The 18,643-nt window shown below is 49.9% G+C and overlaps 2 protein-coding genes across 20 annotated transcripts in view; both read left to right on the top strand.

Annotated features, from left to right (window-relative positions):
- HEATR6 (HEAT repeat containing 6) overlaps positions 1–10,590 on the top strand; it is a 130,071-nt gene extending 119,481 nt beyond the window's left edge. For 7 of the 10 annotated variants that reach the window (XM_019945337.2, XM_073797393.1, XM_073797395.1 and 4 more), the window contains one exon: positions 10,379–10,590. In XM_019945337.2, coding sequence (XP_019800896.2) covers positions 10,379–10,578 — 200 coding nt within the window. In that variant the 3' untranslated portion in view covers positions 10,579–10,590. The remainder of the gene's footprint in view (positions 1–10,378) is intronic. The other 3 variants (XR_012328516.1, XR_012328521.1, XR_012328519.1) reach the window with 2 other exon arrangements.
- Positions 10,591–11,082: 492 nt separating this feature from the next.
- The window catches only part of HNF1B (HNF1 homeobox B), a 92,233-nt gene continuing 84,672 nt past the window's right edge, over positions 11,083–18,643 (top strand). For all 10 annotated transcript variants that reach the window (XM_073797401.1, XM_073797400.1, XM_073797399.1 and 7 more), the window contains exons 1-2: positions 11,083–11,429; positions 16,022–16,221. In XM_073797401.1, coding sequence (XP_073653502.1) covers positions 11,086–11,429; positions 16,022–16,221 — 544 coding nt within the window. In that variant the 5' untranslated portion in view covers positions 11,083–11,085. The remainder of the gene's footprint in view (positions 11,430–16,021; positions 16,222–18,643) is intronic.

Genomic DNA, 18,643 nt, shown 5'->3' with positions numbered 1-18,643 from the left:
ATGGAGTTACTAAGCAAGCACTTACAGAGTGCCTGTGGCCTGCTGTGTACTGTTCTAAGCACCACTGAGCAAAACAGAAAATGTGGGAAGTTTATTTCCTGTGCTGTAGAGATTTACAGTCCACTTAGGGGAGAGAAAACATACAATCACATAATGATTTAGAATAGCTATAAGTGGATTCGTGCTTCCAACAGACACAAAATAATAGGTTAAAATGTGATCAGGTAGGTTTGTAGGCCCTGCCAGCCGGTCCCGCCCGTGAGTATTGAGGACCTACTCTGTGCCGACGCTGCATTTGGTCCTGGAAACACAAAGATTAGTGAACATGCAGCCCTGCTTTGGAGGGGCTTCTGGTCTAGACAGATGGTGAGGTCATTTCAACAACACGGGCAAAGAGCTGGGGCAGAGATGAGCACAGAGGATGCTGGGAGCAGAAAGGAGGAACAAATAGCCTGGGCTTCTCAAGCTCGGCCCTGCTGACACTTTGGACCAGATCTTTCTCTGTTCTCTGGGGAATGTCCTGTGCATTGTAGGACATTTAGCAGCATCCCTGGCCTCTACCCACCGGATGCTGTAACCACCCCCAGCCATGACGACACACAGTGTCTCCAGACGTTAGGAGCAACTACATAAGTTGTGAGGCTCAGTGTAAAATGAAAATGTAAGGCTCCCTTATTCAAAAACCAGGAAAAAAAGTGTCATTGAAGATCTAAAATACAAAGATTTTTCATTTCTTTTGTGGTCTATCCTCCCTCTCTTGTTTTCTCTCCCTCTCTCTCTCTTCCTCTCCCTGTTTTTAAATTTTCTATTTAATGCCGCATTCCCTGGGGAATGGAGATACTAACAGGGTTAGTGTCTGGGGACCCCGCCCTGTGATTCAGTACACACATGGGCACCCAGCCCACCAGCTGCCAGTTTCCCCCTTGACCAGCCACTGGACCAATGCATTGTGCCCCAGCTGAGGGCGTGGAAGTCAGGTCAGGCATCTCCCCTTCCCAGGGCTGCTGCTCCAACCCATGGCAGACAGACACTTCCAGCTTGGATCCGGGATGGCCACCGTCATGTCCCTGAGATGCCATGGGACTCCAGCACCCTATCCCAAGCTCCCTGTGCCCACACCAGACCCCTTAAGGGTGCAGAGGGCAGCAGTGATGGCTGGATGGGAGTTAGGGAGAAACAGGCCTGGCGGGGCCAGGAGCTGGAGCCCCAAACCCACCCCAGAAAGTCAAGGAGGCAGTGGGAGGCAGGGCCTCTTGAGCTAAGGGGCCAAGCCCCCACGCACGCTCCATTTTCCCATCAGGCTGCCCTGATGAACAAAAGTGCAAAAATAAAATTATTAAGAATTCAAGATGGCAACTACAGAGCATTAAACTTCAAGCGCACCCATGAAGCTAGTCCCGCCAGTCATTGGCAAGTCTCCCCAAGGGGCCAAACCACCCTCAGCTGAGAACCTCTGAGCTCAACCTGGGGTTGAGTGGGGCCTTCCTAAGGGGAGTTGAACCCTCAGCTGATCCCAGAAGGTCACAGGGGAAAATAATGATTAGAAGGGACAGAAGTAATCAGGAAAGAGTCCTGTAGCTCATGAATTTTAAACCAAGTTTTCAGGGAAGTTTGTAGAATCTGGTTTGGCTGGAAGGCACCCTTCCAGGTGGAGGAAACGGCAGGTGAGAAGGTACAGAAGTGGAAATTAACAAGGTACTGGCAGGGTAAGGGGGTTGAGGATGGGGGTGTCTCAATCTTACTCTGATTATTTCTGAACTTTCCCTTTGCTCCGCTGCGGCTTCTGGTAAGATGCTGGACTTCTTGGCCTCCTCCTGTGTGCTGTGCGGTGCCTGGCCCCTCCTGAGGCCCCGGGGGATGGATGCTTGGGTGGGTGCACCATTAGCATCTTTGAAGAGGCTCCTTCTATGGCAACCCTCCTCGGTGCCCTGGTTTCTATCCCCTCTGCTCCTGCCCCACTACAGACCATCACTCACCTGCCTGGAGAAGGGCAAAGGCTCCCTGAAGGGAATCCATCAGGGAACACACAGGGCAGTGTTCTCCCTAGGTGTGTCACTTTGGACGATAATAATCATCACAGCTAAGAATTATTGAGAGCTATTGACAACTACTCCTTTTCTAAGCGCTTTACATGTGTTGACTCATTTACTCTTTACAGCTTCCCCGTTGGGTAGATGTCATCTCTATCCCCATTTTAAAGATGGGAACACTGAGGCACGGGGAGGTTTAGGAATTTGCCCGTGGGCACACAGTTTGTGAGTTGTGAACTCAAAATCTGAATCCTGGCACTCTGGCTCCAGAGCCTCATAGTTAATTACTTCACTCAATTAATTGTCTTATCTGTAAAATGGAGGTAATGAGAGTAACCTCAGATAATTGTGACGATCATACGGTACAATAGTGGAAATCATTTAGCACAGTGAGGTAGGCACTTAATAAATAGCAGTACTACTGTTGTTGTTATAAGCATTCTAAACAAGAAATGATCAATAAATAACAGCACACACACACACACACACACACACACACACACACACACACACCTTTGAAAACTTTCCAACACTCCTCATTGCCTAAGGAGAGAAGTTCAGAGTCCCAGGCCTGGCATCCAATGTTTGCTTATGATCAGCCCTGAGCTAACTTCCCAGCATCATCATGAGCAAGATCCCTCCATGGTCCAGACACCTCAGCTTGCCCTCTGCCCCCATCACCTCCTCACCTACTTTCATGCCTCCAAGCCTCTGCTCAATGCTTTTTTCTGCCTGAAATGTTCTCTGAGTTCTTGTTGTCAAAATTCTACTTACCCTTCAAGGCATCTGAGCCCCCATAGAACTTGGCTGGTTCCGCTGCTATTATTAGCACACGCTTCTAATTATTTATTGTGCCAGGCGATTTACATATATTATCTTTCCTGCCAAATTCGACACTGTTTTCCTTTTTACCACTGAAGAAATTGACATTCAGAGTGGGAATTTGCCCAAGGTCACATCTAGGAAGCAGCAGAGACGGGTCGCAAACCCAGATCGTCCTGACTCCAGGTCCCACACTGAGTCCCCTGTCATTTCCGCCTCTCGCCAGGAACAGAAAATGTTTGAAGCCAGACAGCACTAAATCTCAATGTAAATCTTGAGCTTTCTGAGCATAAATTAAGAAAACCAAAAGTAGAATAATAGTACTGTCTCATGGGGCTGTTATGAATAAATGAGACGCTTTATGTGAAGCGGTCAGCACCGCGCTTATTGTAAAGGCTGCTCCATCCTGTCTAGCAATAGAAGTGAGTGTGTATGTGTCTATCTCTCCCCCTCCAAAACCAACTCCTTCAGAGCAGGAATTAAATCCATCCCAGCAGTGCTAGACACCTACCGCAGTGCCTAGCACCCCGTAGGTGCTCAGTAAATGTTTGCTGCTTTGTCTCAGCAGCCCTGCACGCTCTTCACCCCCAGGGCTGGGAGCAGGGTCTGTGTCTAGTCACCAGAGCATTAAAGAAGACCTTGGTCCTCCCTTACCTGAGGCCCAGGGGCCACTCTCACGCCCAAGTGCATGTCACAGACGGCACTCCTGACCAGACAGCACTAAGCAGAGCAGGGGCGGGTCCACCATGAGAGGAGAGGAAATGCAGGTGGGGAGGCACAGGGTGACACCAAGTGGGCAATGGTTCCTAACTCGTGGAGTGGACCCAATTTCTTTCCTGGCATCTTTCCAGCTATCCATTGCTCGAGCATGACCTTGGGACTAGAATTGGGGTATATTATTTTGTCTAAATCTTAGATATTGTATCTGTTCCTGGGCTGTGCCTTGTACTAATCTTGTTATTGTACAAACACAATATTGTAGAGAGGACAGTGGAGTACAGCTTCAGAAGACTTGAGTCAGTAGAGGGTGGTTCTGGGGCTTCCCTGGTGGTGCAGTGGTTAAGAATCCGCCTGCCAGTGCAGGCGACACGGGTTCGACCCCTGGTCCGGGAAGATCCCACATGCCACAGAGCAACTCAGCCCGGGCGCCACAACTACTGAGCCTGCGCTCTAGAGCCCACGAGCCACAACTACTGAAGCCCACGTGCCGCAACTACTGAAGCCCACGCACCTAGAGACCATGCTCCGCAACAAGAGAAGCCACCACAATGAGAAGCCTGCGCACCACAACGAAGAGTAGCCCCTGCTCACAGCAACTGGAGAAAGCCTGTGCGCAGCAACGAAGACCCAATGCAGCCAAAAATAAAATTAAATAAATAAATAAGTTTATTTTTTAAAAAAATAGAGGGTGGTTCTGGAATCTTCAGTGGGTCCTTTTTCCTTTCTGAATCTCAGTTTCCTCGTCTGTGAAATGTGAATACTAATGCCTGCCTTGCCTTCTTTGCAAGATTATTCTGAGGATCAAACGAGGAGGAAGCTCTTTGCACATCATAAAATGCTGTGCAAATGTTATAGCTTTTTACGTGGTTGGTATGTCCTCAGACAGGAAAGAAGACTTTGATCTCTCTCTCTTTCTCTCTCTCTGTCTCTCTGTCTCTCTGTCTCTCTGTCTCTCTGTCTCTCTCTCACACACACACACACACACACACACACACACAGAGACACATGCACACAATCACGAGATTTCTCTGCACTGAGACTGTTCAGGGTGCTTCTATATGCTCCCCCTTCTCTTTGGGTTTGGAAGATGCAAAAGAGCCAGAAGGAAGGCACTTGATATGGAATTAGGGGGTCTTCAGTTCAAGGCCAAGGTCCACTCCTTAACTGTTTGTGGGTCCTTGGGCCAATCCTTACGCTTTTAGAGCCTCTATTTCGTCATCATTAAAGCGGGGCTGACGCTGCCCAGCTCACAGGTTTGTGGGAGGTATACAGGGGAGAGTATAGCAAAGACACCTCGCTAACACTTCTTTGAATGTTAATCCGAAAGCAGAGCCCAGGAAATCTTAGTAAAGAGTATGGCTTTTCTTTCTTTTCTGAACACTAGCCTGGCCCGTATCGTTGATTCAATAAACACTTATGGAGCCCCTGGTGTATGCTGGGCCTCTGCCAATCTCACTTTTCATGTGTGTAGTAGTAGAAGGGCTAGATTATTGCTCCAGAGTGAAGGCTGTCTATGCCAGGTGTAGTATTTATTAGTTTAATATCATACTAGGTCTCTCATTTTTAATTTAATCTTTTACAAGCTCCTGGGAACACCCTATTTCTAAAACTGAACCGGCAGAAGGAGGTAGGTTGTTGAATCAAAATGAGAGAAATCTCCTCTACCCTTAGGAGTTTTCCTGGCAAAGATCATCTGATAGCAGCTTGTTTGGGAAATAAAAGCACAGAGCTGGAAGGGATTTCTAGAAAGGAAGTTGAGGGCTGGGGTGGTAGTACTTGAGATCTTCCTGTATCCATTTGTCACAAGCTTGTAGCTATCCCTGAAGGGCTTCACAGGTAGTACACACCCAGTGGTGTTTGTCAGTGAACTTACACCAGAAGTCTTGCCTTTAGGAGGAGGGAAGGAAGGGAGGCGGCAGGGAGCCCGTGAGCCGTGTGCTATGATTGAGAAAGCACTTGATTGGAAACCGAGTCCAGCTTGTGCCAGCTCCCCTACAAGGTGTTTTGCTGTGTTATCTAATTAATTTAATCCTTCCAGTAACCCTAGGAGGTAGAAATTCCATTATTATCACCATTGACGCATGGTGATAATATAAAGACTCAAATTAAGTAACTTGCCCAAAGCCACACCCACAAACAACTGCTCTATTTGACTCCAAAGCCAGGATCTCCCCAGTGCCCTGTGCTAATATTGATATCTCTTGGGAAAGTCATTTCTCCTCCCTGAATCTGCTCCTCCCTGAATCCGCTTCTTCATCCCAACGATGAAGAAGTGAAGTGAGATGCCCCTCAGGTCTCTTTCCGGTATATGGACCTCTGCCTACACCGGTGCTTTATCCAAGGGTTGACAAGTGGTGGCCCACAGGCCAAATCCAGCCACGCAGCTGCTTTTAAGAATGGTTCTCTTGGCACACAGCCATACGAATCACTTACGCATTGTCTGTGAGAGCGGAGTTGAGCAGTTGTGACAGAGTAGAAGCCCACAAAGCCTAAAATACTATCTAGCCCTTCGTAAAAAAGTTTGCCCACCCCTGGAATATGCTAGTCTACAAGTTTCAATGGTGATAAACTACACATGGAGATTGGGAAAGAATGTACAGGGCCACACATCAGCTGTAAACAGAGGGGGCAGTAAGGAGGTGGCTGCCAATGTTTACACTTTGGAATTGCTTATTTACTTTTTACTAAGTCATCATTTACAGCAACATGCACAAATCCTAAGTGTGTAGCCTGATGATGTGTCCACCATTCTGATCAAGATATAGAACTTTTTCAGCACCCCAGAAAGCTCCCTCATTACCCATCCCTGTGAATACATCCCCCAATAACCTCCAATTTACCCTCTATCACCATGGATTAGTTTTTCCCGCTTTTTAACTTCATATAAATGGAATCACACAGTGTATACCCTTTTGTGTCTGGGAAAGGTATTTAAACTACAACTTCATTGCTGACAACTTGGAAAATTGAGAAGTATAAATAAGGACACAAAAATCACCCTTAGGGCTTCCCTGGTGGCGCAGTGGTTGAGAGTCCGCCTGCCGATGCAGGGGACACGGGTTCGTGCCCCGGTCCGGGAGGATCCCACATGCCGCGGAGCGGCTGGGCCCGTGAGCCATGGCCGCTGAGCCTGCGCGTCCGGAGCCTGTGCTCGGCAACGGGAGAGGCCACAACAGTGAGAGGCCCGTGTACCACACACACACAAAAAATCACCCTTAATGGCATCATGCAGGGATGATCACTTTTTCATTTATTCAACAAGGGTTTCACTGAGCATCTTTTATGGATCAGGCACCTCTCCGGGCATTGAGGAGTAAGGCATGAGATGGTCCCTGCCCTCTCGGAGCTTACTGTCTGTGGTGGCTTTTCTCACAGGCTAGTCAACAGTCCCATGTCTGGCACTACCCAGAGTTCTGGCCTGAGGTCATGGATCATCAGCCCAAAGGCCTGGCAATGGACACCCTGGTAATTCCGGAATTTCAAATCATAGAAAAGTTAGGGAACTTAAATGGTCATCCAGACCAACCGGCCATTTTTCAAAAGCAGAATCAGAAAAGGTGCCCAGCCGAGCCTTTGGAGGTGAAGGGTTATCCCGAAAAGAGTGTTGTATCCAGAGCTGGAAACTCAGGCTCTAACACCACAGCCTAAAACGTTCTCTAGGCTGCAACACTGCTCTCTAACAGTAAGGCTCCCAGCCTCCTTCCGGCTAGGATAGGGCAGTATTCATGTTTTCCTCTAGAGACGATTTCATTTTGAGGCCTTCTAGAGACTCTCCCGAATCAATGTGAAAGCCTTGGAGAGTAGAGCAGCAGAGAACGGAGGGGACCAGGCTCTCCCTGCTATAAGCAAATCAGGGTAAGCCTGGAAAGTAGGGGGAAGATTGTGTGCACAAGAGCAGGAAAGAAATATCCTTTATGCCGTGAAGTTACAGGAGAGACTGAGTCCATGGCAGTCACACTTGCCATTCTGTGAAACTTCCAAGATGGTGCCCAGAAAACCTTTATACAGTAATGAGCCATCTGGATTTTAACTTATCTTGGATCAGGGACTACATTTCCCATAGAAAATCTTGGGATTTGAGCAGCGAATTCATTGTTTGAGTAGAAGAACCTAATGCGGTCTCTTCGAATTCAGTAACTCTTAAAAAAACAAGCTGGGAATAAAAGAGACCAAAGAGATCGGCCGCCTCTCTTCTTGGCGTGTTTTCATGATGTGCTGCCTCTTTCTAAACATGTGATATCCAGGAACCTGCAGCTACCAACTCATTTAATCTCCACAAAAACACAGTAGAGTATTATCATTATTCTCCACCTAAGGAAACTGAGGCTCAGAAGGATTATATAGTGTGCCCAAGTGGCACAGCTGGCTAAGCAGATTGGAGAACCCAAATTTAGGTCTGTTTGACTCCAACATCTGCTCTCTATTCTCTGCCGTGGAATCACAGCAGAATTCCCCCTTTTAACTTCCCATCTCCCAAAGCAGTGAAACTGGAGCCCTTCCTCTTTCATCCTAAAGCCCTGCTCAAGAGTCCTGAGCCCCGGTCTCAACCCTTCCATTAACTTATTACAGCAGCTCCAAGCCACCTCCTTCAAATGTCCTATGTCTTCTTTTCCCATTTCTTTAAAATGGGGCTACTATATCAGCCCGTCACTACTTTATCCTGCGTGAAGCATAAACAAGGGTTTTTCAGCTGTACTCTGGCTTCCTCTGTTTAGGGGAAGCTTAACCAAAGGGTTTATTGCGATAGCTCATTTGGTTAGCATTTGTGACCCACATCCTTAAAAAGAGAAGTGGGATACTTACACTTTTCTTTTTAAATTTCCATGTGAAGGGGTAGATATTGGATCTGCTCACAGATCCATAGTTGCAGTTACTTGGTTGGTGAGCACCCACATTGCATCAGGTGGTGTATACAAGGTAGATCTGGACAGGAGGGTTACAGGAAGTTGCTGGATATTAATAGCCAGATTATCTGGACACGCATAGGAAGTTTCCCTGTACTCTGTGCAACTTCCTGTACATTCCCATAGTTGGCTTGCGGTAGGGGGAAGAATGGGTTTTCTGACACCTGAATTTTGAGAGGTAAGGAAGCTTGAGAGTCGGACGGGGCACACAGCAGTTGGAACTACAAATCAAAGCTTTGTTGTTAAAAGGGAAGTGATGGCTGGTTTTTTAATGGGTTTTCCAGCTAAACACAGAAACTGATCTTCATTACACTTGACTGCTTCTATCCTGATAGTCAGTGAGAGACAGAGAAAAAGCGATTGTTCTCCAGGGACATTTACTCTGAACACTTCATTATCCCTGTTGAGGGGAGCTGGGTTGGCAGAAAGTGTTCTCCCATTGGGCTGAATTGTGAGGGGCAAGGATCTGCCGTATGTCACAACAAACTAGAAGACAATAAGGTGAAATGAAGAGCCCTCGTTTCTATGAACTTATTACCCCTTTCTCCGGGAAAGACACTGAGACGGTGTAAAGGTCCCCCAGAGCTCTGTGCATACAACCACCCCTTTCTCATGGGTGGCCCAGGCGAGTGGAGCAGTCCCCGTATTTAAGAGGCAGCCTAGCTCCTTAGCAGCCTGACATCTGGAGTTTCAGCCCTCACACACCTGGGAGATTTGATCCGGAAACAAGCAGACAGGGCTGCAGACCCTCCCCACCCCAACCCGTGCTGAAATTACCCCTTCCTCCTAATTGTCTTTTAAAGGTGGGAAGGGAGGAGAATTTGCTTAGAAGCTCCTTTGCAAATTCCCAGCTCATTCTGAATCTCCCGGTCCCTCCAACCCCAGCACTGGATCTGCCTGATTCTGAGAATCCTAAACCTCCAGAGGGGCTAGATTTTACTACTGGAAACTGGCTTCCTACCTTCCCGGAAGGAAAAGCGTGAACGCTATTGTTAGACCACGGGGTTTCACAGGTGGTCTCATTCATTGCGTACAATGCCCCATCCCCTGCACTTTAGGTTTCAATATTGCACAGATGATGAACGTGAGGCCTAGAGAGGGGAGGGGGTTGTTCTCTGCCCCAGGAACTATGGGACTGTGAGCGATGGATCCTAAAAAGCCCCTGTTCTTCTGCAGGTCCAGTCCAGCCTGTAGGTCTGGGTGCGACTCCTGCATCCTTCCTTCCCCTGGGCGCCTCAGGGAGAGGCGGTGAAACTCCAATAGTGCTGAAAGGTTCCCGGCTTCCTTCCTGGGCCAGGCCGGCGTGGAAAAATACTTCTTTCCCCCGGCGGCTTAGTCCGCGCCTTCCCAACTTGGCGTGGGAGACGCCTGCCAGGGCCACCTTGACCTCGCCTCTGCAGAACACCGCCCCTGGCCCCGGGAACCGCTGTGTCCTGGAGCTGCGAATAAACCAGAAATCAGTGGGCCCAGAGAACGTGCAGCTCCAACTGTCCATCCAGCTGCAGGCCAAGCTTTGCTTTCACTGCCAGAAAGGAGGCCCAGCAATCCTAGTTTTGCCCCGAAAGCGGAGGCGCTTTGATAGTCCTGGTTTAAACCGGGGAACCAGGCGTCCAGCTTTCCGCGGCTCGGCCAGGCTGGGTGCTGGTGCAGCCCCGCTGCTGGGGGAGCTCAACTTTGGCTACTCCCTCTGGTCATAAATTAGTCGGTTCCTCCTCCCAAGTGTTCTCCGGACCTCCTTCCCGCTGGCCTACGCTCTCGGGCCGGCAGTTGTGCAAATCCAAACCGCTAGACCCAGCTGGTGAGGGCCTGGGGTCCGCAGAGCGGTAACTCAGGTAGAAGTAAATGGGACCACCGCCCCCGCAATCCACACTCACCCCACCTAATACGCCCCATTTCCCCCAGGTCTCCGCGTCCATTCCCCTGCGGTCAGTTTATCCTCCGCCCGCCTGGCTCTCCCGGCCCATCGCCTGCGTCGGTTGGGACGCGTCGGAGGGTCTCTGCTCTTCGCATCCTCCTCCATCTCCTTCTTCCAAGAGCGCCCCAGCTTCCTCCAGCTCTCACCTGAACCCCCGAAGCGCAGTTTCTTCTTCTCTCCGGACTAAAGCCGGACCCCGCAGCCGGTGGAAAAGTCCCGGAGCCTTCCACACTAGGCTGCAAGCTACTTGTTTAACAAGTCCAAAGGTCAGCTAAAGTTTGGCTGATAAACAGAACCAGGACAAGAATCTCTTCGGCCCCCTGGCGTGAGTACAATGGACCCTGGCAGCCCCGCTCCCGGCCCGGGTCTCTTGCTCTCCCCGTCTGCCCCTCACGCTCTCCCTCTCTCGGTTTTCCCCCCTCCCCACGACCATTTGCATCGGGCCGAAAGCCGGGCCCTCCCCGCTAATTTGCATATCTTATATGGCCTAATGGTGGCGATCATGGCAAGTTAGAAGTTTTCTGACTCCTCTCGGAGGAGACTCCGGACCCCGGGGAGTAACAGGTGTTTGGAGGCTGAAGGGTGGGGGGGTTCCTGGACTTGGGGTTCGCTTGTGAAACTCCCCTCCACCCTCCTCTCTCGCACCCACCCACCCCCTCACCCCCTCACCCCCTTCTTTTTCTGTCCTTGGAAAATGGTGTCCAAGCTCACGTCGCTCCAGCAAGAACTCCTGAGCGCCCTGCTGAGCTCCGGGGTCACCAAGGAGGTGCTGGTCCAGGCCTTGGAGGAGTTGCTGCCATCCCCGAGTTTCGGGGTGAAGCTGGAGACGCTGCCCCTGTCCCCTGGGAGCGGGGCCGAGCCGGACACCAAGCCGGTCTTCCATACTCTCACGAACGGCCACGCCAAGGGCCGTCTGTCCGGGGACGAGGGCTCCGAGGACGGGGACGACTATGACACCCCTCCCATCCTCAAGGAGCTGCAAGCCCTCAACACCGAGGAGGCGGCGGAGCAGCGGGCGGAGGTGGACCGGATGCTCAGGTAGGCGCGGACCGAGGTGCGGAGTGTGCGCCCGAGACCCTTGAGCCCCCGGCCTTGTGCCTGAGCGACACTGCGCGCGACCGCTCTTGCCAAGCCTGGTTCCCACCAGAGAAGTCCCCCGGGGGGCGCTCCGCTTCTCTCCCAACACCTGGAACCGTCCAAGTCCCTCAACTGGATGGCCCGAGCCCCGAGGCTTCAGGAACGCCTGCCCAGGCCAGCGCCCGGGACCCGCGGGGCCCTCCCGGCCGGGCTGGGGCTCGGCCTGGGAGAACCCGAGCTGCGGGGCCCTTTGCCCGGAGGTTTGCCCACGCGGCGGAAGGTGCGAGTGGGCGCAGTGAAACCGCTGCGATTCCCAGGAGACCAGGCTCGGGGCCGCATCAGCCCCAGGCCAAGCCTTTCTCCGAGGTACCAACTCCGCGGTCCGGGGAAACGCCGCCGGCCTGGGACACGGCGTCCTGCCTCTCTTGGCAGAGGGACAGGCGGCACCCGGGCCGGGATCTGGGGGGCGACTTATCTGGAGTGCGCTCCCATTTACAGCGCCCGTGCAAGACCCCAGGGCTATCCGGAATCCCCAAAGCCCGTTTAGATTCGCGAAAGGAAATGTTTGCACGTTGTCAGGTTAGGGTGGATCCTCAAGCGGCAAAAGAAACCACGTCACTAAGCAAGCGAGGGGAAAATGCGGCCAAGACCCCAGTTCGCAGCGGATTTGGTGGGAGAAAGGAGGGCGTTTCCGGATCTCGCCGCCGACACCCCGGCGTCCCTGGGGAATCCGAGCAGGCTGGCGGGAGGTCTATCTCCCGGCCCCGGGTCTTTTGCTAAAACTCCCCGAGCGGCCCAGGGCTTTGACAGCTGGTTACTAATTATCCAAGGAGCCGAGCGGTCCCCTTAGACCGCACGTCGCTCCCGGCCACTCTGCTTTAGGACCAAGCCCCTCGCTTGGCCTCGGACCCTTCAGAGCCGCGGTCCCTAGACAGGGCCAGGACCAAAGTCGCGCCAGGGACTCGGGCAGCCTCGGTCACCCGCCCGCAGTGGCAGTTTGGGATGGGATATGACCTTGCATTTGAATTTGCTACCTGGGGACCCGGCGGCTTACTCTCTAGCAAAACAGTCAGGGGAATTTCTAGATTTTTTTTACTTCCGGAAATTATGTTGCTACAGTTCTGAGGTTTGAGGTTCTTCCCTCGCGGTTTCGCCCGTGGCGGCGGTTTCTCCCCAGCCGGGGTTAGGGTGCAGGAAGGTGAGAGGGGTCTGAAGAGGAGCGGCTGGGGCGCCAGGGCGGCCCGGAGGTTGACCCGGGCCCGGCGGACCGACCGATCTCCCGCCGCCCACCGGCGGGCCCACCCCCACCCCGGCCCCGGTACCTAGGCCCATCTGCCTGGCCGCAGGCGCCCGCCTTCCAGCTGGGATTTGGAAGGACGTGGGAAGCCCGAGGCGACCTGGGGCGCCCCTCGGCACCCAGCCCCACGCCGGTCTGGACGCGGCAGAGATGTAATATAAACTGCAGCACGTGGAGTTCGGGTGTTATTAATTTATTTCTATAAATCATCAACAGAAAGATACACAAAAAGTCGTGATTAGGTTGAACGGAGAGGCGGGTTATTCATTGGTGAAGTTGTAAACGCGGCGGCTTCGAGGGGGAAGGAAAGCAGAACGCGGACGCGGGGCCGCTCGCTGCTGCCCGAGCACACGCACCGCGCTGCCGGGCCCTCCCAGCCGAGCCCCCGCGCCGCCCGGAGACCCGGCGCCAGACCCGGGCTGCCCCAGGGCCGCCGACGCCGCAGGCCCGGCGGGCAGAGAGCCAGGCCCGGCCCGGAGCCCTGGACCTCAGCGCTCTTCGCTGAGCAGAGCCCCCGGCTCCAGGGGGCGGGGAGCGAGACTAGGGGGCCCGAGACCCCCGCTGAGGCGGGGGGACGCAGGACAGACCCCAAGGTTTCGCTCCCTTTCCCCAGCGGTTGCTGCCTTCCCTCCCCCAACTTCGGGAGTGGCCAGACTTGATTAAAGTAATTTTTCAAGAAATCGCTAGCGGTCCCCAGGTCACTGCACAGTCGGCTGCTGACCGCCAGACGCACGCACTCCCTTTTTGGCCCACCTCGCTCCCCTAAGGCGGAAAGAAAAGAACGGGGCAAGTCACTCTGGGGAGCGCCCGGCCGCTCTTTCCATCTCCTGGAAGAGAAAGGCGAGAAAAGCAGGCCGGGGGCTGCGCGCTGCCGGGTCCCCGGCCCCAGCTCTAGGTTGGCGCGCGGTGGAAAGTTGGAAAGTTGGTTGCTCCCAAGAGGCCGGGCTTGAGGCTTCTTAAAGAAGAATCACAGCGATCTGAGACGGGGTCCAGGACCTCTCTGCTTGTGGGCGGCCGAGGCATTGTTTGGAAAGGAGCGTGCTGGGCTGGCCAGGCGGGCGCCGAGGTCGGCCGCTTGACACCTGCGTCCTGAGCACAATGCCCGGGCGCGCTTCTCCCGTTTTGTGTGTTTATCGGGGTTGGGAACCCCTGATCACGGGCTGTATTTTCAAATTTCAAAACGTAACCGACTCTCGGGGCTCTATCCGGTGAATGCATGAGAATTCTGTGGTCAGAGCTGTAAAGGTGTAACTACGCCATCTTATCCCCAACTCTGGTCCTTCAATGCGGGCTGAAAGATTTGCTATGGTTTATAAGGTCTTACTGGTTTGGTTTTTTTTTTTAAACCTTCCCAATTGTTAAGCTAATTCACTCTTAACAACGGAATCATTCGCTTTTAGAACATTACACAATTTCTGTTAGGTTTCTTAGACACACGAAATAAATACAAGTAAAAAAATATTAAGCAAAACTAAAAAAGTCAACGAATCTGTCGAAGCAGCATTAACTTTTAAAATCCAAATACTTTTTCTAACTTTTGAAGCTATTGTTGGTATCCGTTGAAGGTGTTTTTCTACCCTGAAAATATCTGTGGAAATATTCACCAGAAATAAGATTTTAAATGAGCTCTGATGTTTACACGGGTATGTGCAAAATGTTACATTACTTTCCTCTTACTCAAGGTGAATTCTCCATGCTTGAAACTGGGACGCAGTTCCTCATTTTTTGTTCCTGTTGTTAGTTCATTATTTTGTATTACATGGAAGTACCTTTATAAATACTTGAGAAATATATTAAGCTATATGTAATTAATCTTTTGTTTGTATTTCTCAAAACATGTCTATCAAAGCCCGTGTTTTCATAAATTTAATATTAAAGACTTGCTAAAATGATCACAATTTTTCAAATGCTTACAAAAATCTCAGTTTAATTACTGGATTTTTAAAACTTCATTACACAAACATAACTTTAGTTGACATGTTATAGATACCATTTAGAAACAAATCGGTTATTTCATTTGCAACACTGTAAATGTTGCTTTTCAGCATTGTGTTTTATTACCTCTGAAACTACTTTTTCCCTTCACTTTTTTTCATGTTCTGTCAGGCTATTATATACATCAACATACAGTAAAGGGATGCTGGGTTTTTTTTAAGTTAAATATGTAGCTGCATTAAACGAATAGTATGTGGATGTATTGTTTCTTGAATATTTTTGTTCTATACTGTGCACTGTTTTCTTAATTTCTGTTTTCAATTATATCTCTCACTTTTAAGTCACCTATTCACTACGCAAGAAAAGATATTGGCAAAGTTGAAAACATTTGGAATCAATTCAAAGGCACTAATACAGTGTTCTAAAGAAGCTTTTTGCATTACCTGTGTTTATGAGAAACGTAAGCTCTTATCCCAAGCTTAAAATTTACGAGAAAGATTAACTTCCAGACACTCTTACCCCGTCAGAGGAGAAATGTAAGAATACAGGAAAACATGGCATTTGGAATCATTCATATCTTATTCAGAAATTGAAATTATTCTCCCTCCTTTTGGTCTTATTTGAGAGGCGGGGCTGTGAAGATTTTTTTTTTTTTTTTAACTTTACTGGCCTCACCTCAGTGCAGTGATTCTTCAGCCCCAGGGAGGAACATCATTTCTTAAAACTTTTCTGAAACTCTGAAAACTGTTTAACATTTGGCTAAGAAGTCCTCCTTGCTTCTCAGGAGGTGGACACAAAAGTTTTACTCCTGTTTTAGAAGACAAGAAACGGAGACACCCATTCTGAAGGAAAATAATGGGGGGGCAGTCCAGGTGAATTTAGAGATTCTGCCCTCTGTCATTGTCGGATCAGCCAGCCCAGCCCCAAGCTAATGGCACCTGCACTGTCCAGTGGGCCTCTTGCCTTTGTTTAAGTCTCTCACATTCCAGGAAAGTGAAGGAAAGCAAGATAAAGCAGGAACTTCTCTTTCTGCTTCCCCAGAGACACTGCTGGGGTGCTTTCCCATTCCTGAAGCAGGGAAATCATCTTCCTCTTTGCCCTCCTAATCTCAGATGAAAGGGATGGAGTACACTATATAGGAGCTTTCATCTCCTCTTTTGTTTAGGTTCTATTTTGGCCTCTCCCCAGGATGTAACTGGGACAGGAGGAGAAACAGGGGAAGGTCAGAGTTTTCCACAGAGTTTAGGTAAAACCTCTAGAAAGAGGGTATTTCTCCCCGACCTCTTCTACCAGCATCCTAACCATCTGCTTATCTGTCTAGCGAGGACCCTTGGAGGGCTGCCAAAATGATCAAGGGCTACATGCAGCAACATAACATCCCCCAGAGGGAGGTGGTCGATGTCACCGGCCTGAACCAGTCACACCTCTCCCAGCATCTCAACAAGGGCACCCCTATGAAGACCCAGAAGCGCGCCGCCCTGTACACCTGGTACGTCCGAAAGCAACGGGAGATCCTCCGACGTAAGTGCTTTCATCGTGCCTCTGCCTCAACCAGGAGTGACCTTTGCCCTAACTCTGACCCCTGTGGAATGCCTCAGTTTCCTCTTCATCAACAAGGTCTGCGTAGCGCTTGGCAAATATAAGGAAGCTGGCATGTGGATTTGGCCTTCAGCGCTGCTGTACAATGGGTCGACTTATATCATTTTCTTCTCCCACGATCCCCTAGTACCCAGCCAGTTGCTTTGACAAGCCCTTCAGTGTGTGCAGTGCACCTTGAATATTTTGGTCCCTGCTTCCAACATCTTTCTCTTTGAAACCGAGTAGGTAACAGTGGAGTATCGTCCCCAAAGTAAGCCAAGCATCTCCCCTTGATACATGACCATGGGTCAGTTTCCAAGGAAGACATTTAGTAGCAATCAATAACATGGATCACTATTATCGTTATTTTCCTCCTCTCTGAAAAGAGTATAAAAATTAGAAGGCATTTGTATATATAGATCTATTCAGAACCCGATCCTGATATTTGGGGGGGTTGGGTAGGGGGGTGCAACTGAGTTCTGAAGCAACTTAAGATGCTTGCCCACATTTACCAAAATCGGTGGAGTTTTGAGACCCCCGGCCGGTGAGCCTATCGGATGGAGGAAGAAGTTGCTCCTGGCTAAAGCAGGACACACTAAAAGCATCTGCATTTGCAACTCTGACCCATGAATTCTTGTCATTCCCATTGTCATTCCCCAATTTCCTTTTTGTCCCAAGATTTCTTCTACCCAATAACACAAAGATTTTTGTTTTGAAGTCTAGGGAAGTTTGAACTGCCTTTCAATGATAAGAGTATCAGTGACCTACTGTTTTTACTTTAGGAAGGTATACTTTTACATTACACTTTGATTATTTCGATCCAGCCCTTTTTCTAGGAAAAATTTATATGAGCTTTCACTCCTCCCACACACTATCCTCTGGGCGGTGGGCTTCTCTGTCAAGATATGAGTTTCTACCACTTTCTGGGCTGGGTTTTTCCCCTCTCACTGGAGGGCTACTTTTTAAAATCACTCTTGTTTTCTGTCACACACTGACCTGAAGTGATTGTTTCAGTATTTATTGTCTCAATGTCTGTGGGCTGGAAAGGACTTCAAGGTGGAGGGAAAGGGTTTAAGGGTTCATCTCTTATTGTCGCGGTTTGCTCTTTTGTTGGAACCATTAGATGGGTAGGTTAGAAGCAAAGTGAGAGCTCTTTGCTACTGAGGGGAAGAGGCCCCTTTTAAACTCTGGGGTGATCCACCATCCATGGTGACTAGGTCTTTAAGGATTTGTGTGTCTGACATGAAGCAACTCCCTGTAATTCCTGGAAAGCCTAAGAAAAATTTTTCAGGAGCCATAGTCTCCAAAGGCCAGAGAACCCTTGGGACACAGCCTCACTCCAATACAAGCCTCAGGCAGCATCTCCAGTTTGAGCTTCCTCTCTGCGTGCCATGGGATTTCCCTCAGAAAGGAGGAGGACAGCCGGAAGCTTCTAAAGAGACAAAAGTCCCCAAAAGTTTCTCAAGATGCTTGAGAATGACATTTTGCAAAAATGTATGACAGTCTCTGCAAAGGATTTTAAAATTATTATTATTGTTTAAAGTCCCATGAGACATAAAGCTTACGAAGCATCCCTTCATTCTGTAAATATTATATGAGCACCTATGAGGTGCCAAGCACTTGCTGGGCTGTGAGATACACACGTCCTTTTCTCCAGGGATTTACAAGCTAATGAGGGAGATGAGATGTTTGAAAAAATAATGACAGCTGCTTTCTAAGCGTTGTTATAAAAGTATACACAAGGGGCAGCAGAGGAATTGCTAAATTGCCTAGAGACATCACGGAGGGCTTCCTAGAGGAGGCGACATTTCAACCAATTCTTAAAGGATGAATATAAGACATGCACGCCTGGGATAAAATATAGGAAGTGAGATGAATAAAAGAGGGACACAAGTGAACGTGGCAAGTGGTGAGAGTGGGGAAGATAAAAAAAGATGACACGTGATAAATTTTCTTGAGAAACTAAAAATAATAAATGGTAATATTCATGAACCCATCTATGCAGATAGAAACTCCTTGTCCAGGCAGGCTCCTGAGCCTGTAAAGAGGTTGCCAAAGCCAACTGCTTCAAGTTAATTTTTATGGGCAATGAACATTTTCTGTGCCCCTCCCCCAGTTAATCTGGAAGGAAGTCGGGGAGAGTTGGTGGTGGATGGAGGACATGGGGGAGTCTAGTTCTTCAAAACAGGCAGCCAGCAGCCAGAGGCAGCCCCCACAGCGTGGGCAACTGCGGGCATGTCTCGCACCCACCACAGGCAGAACTTCAGGAGTCAGTTCAGTTACCTCCACCCAAGGCCGATTGGAAGGTTTTGTGGGTGTGTTGTTTGGGTTTTGTTTCAAGCGAGAGGCGATGCAATGGTTATGA

Source organism: Tursiops truncatus, chromosome 20, assembly GCF_011762595.2.
Source record: "Tursiops truncatus isolate mTurTru1 chromosome 20, mTurTru1.mat.Y, whole genome shotgun sequence".
NCBI lineage: Eukaryota > Metazoa > Chordata > Mammalia > Artiodactyla > Delphinidae > Tursiops > Tursiops truncatus.
This window is presented reverse-complemented; position numbering and strand designations above follow the sequence as displayed.